This window comes from Barbus barbus (assembly GCF_936440315.1).
Source record: "Barbus barbus genome assembly, chromosome: 26".
Taxonomy (NCBI): Eukaryota; Metazoa; Chordata; class Actinopteri; order Cypriniformes; family Cyprinidae; genus Barbus; species Barbus barbus.
Genome location: NC_136754.1, coordinates 27896552 through 27904267, shown reverse-complemented (window position 1 = coordinate 27904267; position 7716 = coordinate 27896552). Strand labels below are relative to the sequence as shown.

Below are 7716 nucleotides of genomic sequence, written 5' to 3'. Positions count from 1 at the left end.
CTGATCCCCACAGATATTCATTGTGTGAATTTACTGCACTTTTGAAGTGATATATTTCTTCCATGGTAGCAACAATGTAGTCTTTTGATCTGTGGGTAAACAGTTCCAACAGAATAAGACATGACAAGGAAATTAAACTGAGGCATAAGATTTAGTGTGCCTTTAATATTCAACACACATCCAAGAATGACTGCAACACTTCAAACGCTTATAAGTAGCTTTGAGAGTGTATGTATGTTCAGTCAAGCCTAATTGATTTGAGTCAGTTCATCTTAGATGTGCTCTTTCTCATGAATCTTTGAGGAAGTTTGATTCATTGTAGTCGATTTGTTGTAAACTGAGCGTAGGTTGGAAAGTCCTATTCATTCTGGTGAATCACCTTGTTTTGTGTTGAAAGAAATTAGATTTACCAATTTAGATCCCGGTGGCATTCCAGTGTTCATCAGTATGTCTGTTCAAGTTGTTTATCAAGATTTATCAAGCTGTTGAATAGGGTAGACCCTCATGTCAAACTAATTATGTGATTTAACCTTTAAGTGTCGTCATACCCAATAGGAACAGGAATTCTTTTGAAAGGATTATAAATTAATGGAGTAAAATAACCAGGAAGAAACAGATAAGCTTGGCCATAACAGATAATACAAATGCAGATGGTAGGAAAAGCCCAAAGTCTATCCATGATATCCACGCCAGTGTGACAAGAAGGAAGACATAAAATGTGTATCTTTGGATGAAACTATTGAAAATTGCTTTTCAATGACTGATTTGGCTGTAAACTAATGCATCTGATTCACTGTTGCATTTTCTCGTTTCTCTCTTTCTCTGTAGGAAGGTGCATCTGCTAGAAAGGCCCAAACACCAGCTATGCAGCCTGTTCCCAGACCAGGTATGGATGAACTCTTGAAGATTACAGGAATGATTTTTGCAACATGATACAGCCGTAATGTTCAGGGCTTAAAGTTCTCTGGCACCGTGCAGTATCTGGCGTGCAGCGTTTGGCTGCAGTCGTGGCCTAATGGTTAGAGAGTTGGACTTGTAATCCAAAGGTTGCGGGTTCGAGTCCCCGGCCGGCAGGGATTGTAGGTGGGGGGAGTGAATGTCCAGCGCTCTCTCCACCCTCAATACCACGACTGAGGTGCCCTTGAGCAAGGCACCGAACCCCCAACTGCTCCCCGGGCGCTGCAGCATAAATGGCTGCCCACTGCTCCGGGTGTGTGTTCACGGTGTGTGTGTGTGTGTTCACGGTGTGTGTGTGTGTGTGTTCACGGTGTGTGTGTGTGTTCACTGCTGTGTGTGTGCACGTTGGATGGGTTAAATGCAGAGCACGAATTCCGAGTATGGGTCACCATACTTGGCTGAATGTCACTTCACTAGTCATCACTGCTGCAATGTCAGATATGCAAATAATAATAATGAATGATGAATGACCAGTATTTATTGTTAACTCTAGGTAAAGTATGAACAGTGTGAAATGTAAAATAAGATTACCCCTGAGCCATATTGAAATTCTAATATTTCTGGAACCAAACCATACAGGGCCTTAAAAATGAAGATGCCAAAAGGAAAGTTTAAGACCAATATGTAAAAGGACATCTTTTAATGCTTCTTGAGTTACAGGCATGCAAATGTAACATTACGGCGCTGCCATATTTCTGAAGTCACTTTTACTCCCCTGTAATTTAGCTATGAATCTCAAATGAAAATTGCCATTTTGTCCCCCCTCTGCAAAATAGTGGATTACTCCGTAAATATCCACCCATGACACATAATATTTTGAGCCGGGGACCTCTGGTTGAATTGAAACGGAATTACCCTGAATGTATTTCAGCTAGCTATGTATTATAATTTAAAATAATTTCTTCTACATCAATGCCAACCATGACAGTGGTCCACCAGTGATGGACATATAGCTGAAAAGCTTTTATTGTAGTAATCAGTGAGTTTGTTGTTTAACTGAAACTCACGTAGCAAAAAACCTGTTTAAATTGATTATTATTCCATTTTTTGACATTAGTGGCATTGGAAATTACACCCTTCACCCACTTCTTGACTACTCATCCAAAACGTCTAGAAAAATAATCTGAACATTCATCTAATCGCTCATCTAAAGCACTTAATGGCACAAATCAGTGTTTATGTACCTGCAATGTGATATGTGAGGAGTGTTCTGTTCAAAGCACACATTCTCCTGCATCTGCATCATTTTAGACACACGTATGAAATGTTAAACAAGTTCATCTAATGGCTAGTAGCATGTGCATTGTCTAATTTTCTTTTCAAATTATTTCTGAATAACAATGTGTCCTTATTTGGTGTGTTTGTTTTTGTCTTTTCTTTAGTCTCTCAAGCAAGACCCCCGCCTAACCAAAAGAAAGGTACGTGTTTTCAACAAGCATGTTTTTATTAGTTTTTTATTAAATTATACGGTTTTATACCAATATGTAGCATGAAAAATAAAAACTTGTGGACAGAATTCAGGAAAGCTCTAAAGTAAATATGCATCGTTCTCTAGAATATATATTTAGTGTGTGTGTGTGTATACAGCGCCACCATTTTTCTCAGTAAATATATTTCTAAAGGTGCTGTTGACTTTAAATTTTCACCAGATGTCGGTAACAACACAAGTAATCCATAAATACAAACAAAACAAAAGAAATAAGTTCAGAAATTAAGTTTTGTGTAATAAAATGGAATGACACGGAGAAGTATTGAGCACATGAAGAAAGGGAGGTGTAAAAAGGCATGGAAAGCCAAAACACCAGCAGAAATCTATCAGTAATGAGAAAGCAATCCTGCCCCTTATCAGTGGAAATTAATATTAGTTGCTTCAGTCCCAACACCTACAGTACCAGGATGATGAAGATGAAACAAGAGTGAGCATTTCAGCAAGACAATGATCCCAAACACAGCCAAGGAAGCTCTCGATTGGTTTCAGAGAAAGAAAATAAAGCTGCTAGAATGGCCCAGCCAATCACCTGACTTGAATGCAACAGAAAATAAGAACTAAAGATCAGAGCTCATAGAAGAGGCCACAAAACCTTCAAGATTTGAAGACTGTTTGTGTGGAAGAATGGGCCGAAATCACACCTGAGCAATGCATGCCACTAGTTTCTCATACAGGAGGCTTCTTGAAGCTGTCATTACCAACAAAGGCTTTTGTAGGAAGTATTAAATACATTTCAGTAGTTCAATATTTTTTCTGTGTCATTCCATTTTATTACACACAACTTAATTTCTGAACTTATTTGTTTTGTTTTATTTGTATGTATGGATTACTTGGGTTGTTACTAAAATCTGGTGAAAAAATTGTCAACAGCACCTTTAGAAATATATTTACTTGGAAAAATGTTGATGTGTTCATAGAGCTGGGGGATATTTCTCATGTGATATGCATGCGCATCTCGTCAGTAAAGCCGGTTCCTTGAATAGCAGTAAATCTCCATCACCTGTTTTCAAATGGAGCGGCATTTAATACACAGAGCCGTAGATCACCGACAAGCTACGCAATATATCACCCAGCCCTGTGTTCAATACTTATTTTACCCGCTATGTGTGTCATACATGCATAGACACACACATTAATATTTAGTTGACTAGATCATCTTGTCGAGTAAAAGCTTTTTTTTGTGAGAATACTTTTTAAAAACCTACATTTAAAGTCTTATTTTTAAAATGCACTTATTATCCATTTCTCATTCTGCTCGATCAATGCAGTTAGCGGTTTTATTTTTAACAACAAACAAATGTTTTCCAGGTTCTAGAACTCCTATTATCATCATCCCTGCAGCTACCACGTCTTTAATCACAATGCTCAACTCCAAGGATCTCTTACAGGACCTCAAGTAAGTGCTCATTAGATGATTCATAGGAAAGTTACGACTAAATTCAATTGGCTGTTAAATTAAGTTAAGATTTTTATCAAATGACAAACGTCCCTCATTCTTATTAGAGTTTCACAGATGTTTTTAGTCAAAATTGACATGAAATCATTCTTAGTAGAACATGAAGTGACAGGTCACCGTGAAAGATTAACCAACTCAGACCAGTCAAACCAGTTGTTGTTGGGCGCCAGGTTTGGCTAAGAAGACCATGGGGTCATCTGATCCAGCTGGCTTTATGGGAATATGTTCACTCTTCTGTAAAAAACATTCCAGAACTATTAAGAAATTAGGAAGTTGAACGAGAGAACTTGGACTGATAAAATGCTTTATGCCAAAAATAGGGATTAATGGAAAAGTGAGATGGTTATCTGAAACTATCACTGGTATGAGCTTGGTTTGGACATTTTATCGAGAATGAAAAAATCTAGTGTCTGCGATACCGGTTCTGTTAATACGTCTCAAAATGGAGGGTTATTTTATGATGTTCGTTTGTTTATCTACAACATTGCATTTCACCTGAACTGCCTGTGAGAATATCATCTTGCACCACACGCATGCAAGTTTCAGAGAGAAGTGAGGCAGTGACACATCTGTGAAGAAATGCTCTGGCATGCACATGCACACACTCACATGTGCTTCACCTCAGCCGTGCCTCGTCTCCACCCCACCCCTGTTGTATCTGTCATTTCACACTCCCCTCCTTGTGTAGACATACCACGCACAAATCACACATACACGTTGTCATTTGTTTGATTTTATTTATTTATTCTTGTCTTGGTTATGTGTGATCGGGCGGTAGTCAGACTTCTCCGTTACGGAGCTGCACCAGCCAAACCAAACAACTTCACTAAACATTATTTGTAGCATTTCTCGCATCCAATAATCATACTGAGCTTTGGTTTTATATTTAATTTGAGATTTACAAGAAATAGTTTAACTGCTACTATGTAAAAGGAATACTGCTGTAAAAAGCACCTTATTTGTTTGTTTGCAAACCAAATGTTATTGCACTTGTTCATATCGCAGTACTTTTAAATGAAAAAAGTGCACAATACACTACTGTTGAATTTAGTCCATTCATGCGATTTAATCACAATTCAAAATTTTAATCATTAATACTTAAAACAAAAAATAATTGTTAGTAGCAATGTTAGTATGGTGCAAATAGTGCCTATTTTGTTCATAAACTGGGATTTAGACTTCAAAAATCCTAAGAGTTAGAGAAGGGCATTTTTGGCAGTTTCTCATTTCAATCATCGATAGGTTTCAAAGATTTTTAGAGTGATTTTATGCCAATAAACTAAAGCCTGTTCTATTACACATCTTATGATAATAATCAGATAACATAGATGTAACATTACAACAATGTGTACCTGCACAAAAGGATGCAAATTCCAGTGAACTTTATTGTTAAAGTTACGCGCTAGAGAGAGAGAGAGCTCCTGCCATGATGCGCCATCATAACAGCGCGCTGAAAGACAGGCAAGGACAGAATTTACTATAGATTTCTATGAAGTTCTCATTATAATGCTGTGTTAATGGCAGATATGTGCTATATTTTCAAGTGATTCCTGAAATCACCTGTGCATTTTCAAATCCATATGAAGTATGAAAAAATGTAATTTAATGTATGCCTACTGTTGAACATATGACGAAAAAGCACTGCTGCATTATTATAACATCAGTATTTTTCAAAAAGAAACATCTAAAAGCAATATGACAGTCTCAACTCAATATCGGGCATTGCATTTGAGTATGAAACTAAACACTGGTAATATGCATCGCGTTCAGCATGTTAATAAGTGTTAATATCCCAATGCATCTTAAATTAGATTAATCAGATATGTATGTAGCTAACCCAGACATCACTATTTGACTTCAAAGCCATGCTTCTCTCTCTTCTATACTTTGGACCGCATGCTGTTGTAATATAAACAATCAGAACTCAGGGTGCCGCCAAAAGTGCTGCTATAACCAATCAGAAAAAAAAAAATTTCATGATCAATCGTCGCTGTCACGGTCGAGTACTCGATCGCAGTTGTACATCCCTTCTAAGAGTGTTTTTTTTTTTTTTCAGGTTTAAAGTAGGTTTTGAATAACATTTGTCATGTGACATCCCACCGTATGTACATGTGAAAGTTGCAATTGCACAGTCATTGTGATTTGTGTGGAATGTGAAGGATTCTGTTTACCATGTTGAAAATTTCCATAATGCAGAACGAATAAAGCTGTCATGGGCAAGAAAGGTGAAAGGGAGGAGTCTGCAAAGAGTAACAAGAAATGAAAAGAGAACCTCATAGTTTGTCAAAAAAGCTGTAGATTCAGTCCTTGAAGCGAAACGCTCATTCATTTACTCAGTGACATGCCAGCAGAGAAAGATTGAGCGTCTGTTTTCCTCAGCAGCAACCATTCTCGCATCTGCAGCGCTTATTTTGATCTTTAATTTTAGATCTTTCCAATTCCTGGAACAAAATGAATGCTTAAGGTTGATTCAGTGTTACTCTTAATGGGGGAAAAAAATCCCACATACACCATCAGCAATGCTACAATGACAAAGTAGCTTATATTAAACATAAAACTTTTATTAACAGAGTTAATTACCCACATAGTAACAAATGTGACCCTGGAGCACAAAAGCAGTCTTAAGTCGCTGGGGTATATTTGTAGCAATAACCAAAAATACATTGTATGGGTCAAAATTATTGATTTTTCTTTTATGCCAAAACTCATTAGGATATTAAGTAAAGATCATGTTCCATGAAGATATTTAGTAAATTTCCTACTGTAAATATATGAAAACGTAATTTTTGATTAGTAATATGCATTGCTAAGAACTTCATTTGGACAACTTTAAAGGCGATTTTCTCAATATTTAGATTTTAGTTCCTGGAACTAAAGCCGTTCCTAGTGGAGCGAAAGGCCCTTATGTTTACCATCCACTGCTTTCTCAGACCGGCTTATCTTGGATTAAAACAAGTTCTGTCGAGTTTGGAAAATACACAGTAATCATCAGAATATCTCTTCTCCTGTCTCTGATTTTGAAATCATCCGACGGACTCTTATTTCAGTCAAATAAATGTTTACAGCACATCGCCAAAATATACATAACCGGAAATAACTTAAGTTGTATTATTTCAAATCTGAAGTGCATCATGAGGCTCAGTGCGAGTAGTCCATTGACATTGCCTGTATACAGATGTGAAATGCATTTCCAGAATTCACTGGGTATATACAAGGCGTAGAAAATAACAAATTAGGATCAGAAGAATGATTCTTGCCGTTTCTGCGTATATTTCCTGTGCACTGACATTTTTTGGGATATAACGTGTAAAGTTTAAGCTGCTCTCAGGCCTGTGCTTGTACCTTCAGAGGTGATTCACATGAGAGTGAATCAGAGTTTTGTCTGAAGTGTCTGAAGACATTCAATGATGAATGCAATTGTGAATGCATATAAAATGTATTTTATCTGGCTGTTAAAATATTTTTTTCTTGGCAGGTTTGTCACATCAGAGGAAAAGAAGAAGCAGGGTATTCAGAGGGACAACGAGGTTCTGCTGCAGAGACGTAAAGATCAGGTTCAGCCAGGAGGTGCCACCATCAGCGTCACAGTACCCTACAGAGTGATCGACCAGCCGCTCAAACTCGCTCCACAGGACTGGTGAGCTCATCGATCGCAGTGGTCATCATTTGGTTATATCAACAGGATTTGCCTGGTTCATTTTGGACATTGTTAATAATAGATACATGAAGTTTATCTGTCTAATTAAACGCCACTGTTTTGTCAGTGCTTTCACCCATAGTAACTTGGGCCTAACCAGTCAGTTTGAGACTGATT

At 37.5% G+C, this 7716-nt stretch overlaps 1 protein-coding gene across 1 annotated transcript in view; it reads left to right on the top strand.

Annotated features, from left to right (window-relative positions):
* LOC306846412 (parafibromin) overlaps positions 1 to 7716 on the top strand; it is a 39021-nt gene that overhangs the window by 29763 nt on the left and 1542 nt on the right. Inside the window, exons 11-14 of the mRNA XM_079379784.1 lie at positions 829 to 886; positions 2340 to 2375; positions 3755 to 3842; positions 7378 to 7539. Coding sequence (XP_079235910.1) covers positions 829 to 886; positions 2340 to 2375; positions 3755 to 3842; positions 7378 to 7539 — 344 coding nt within the window. The remainder of the gene's footprint in view (positions 1 to 828; positions 887 to 2339; positions 2376 to 3754; positions 3843 to 7377; positions 7540 to 7716) is intronic.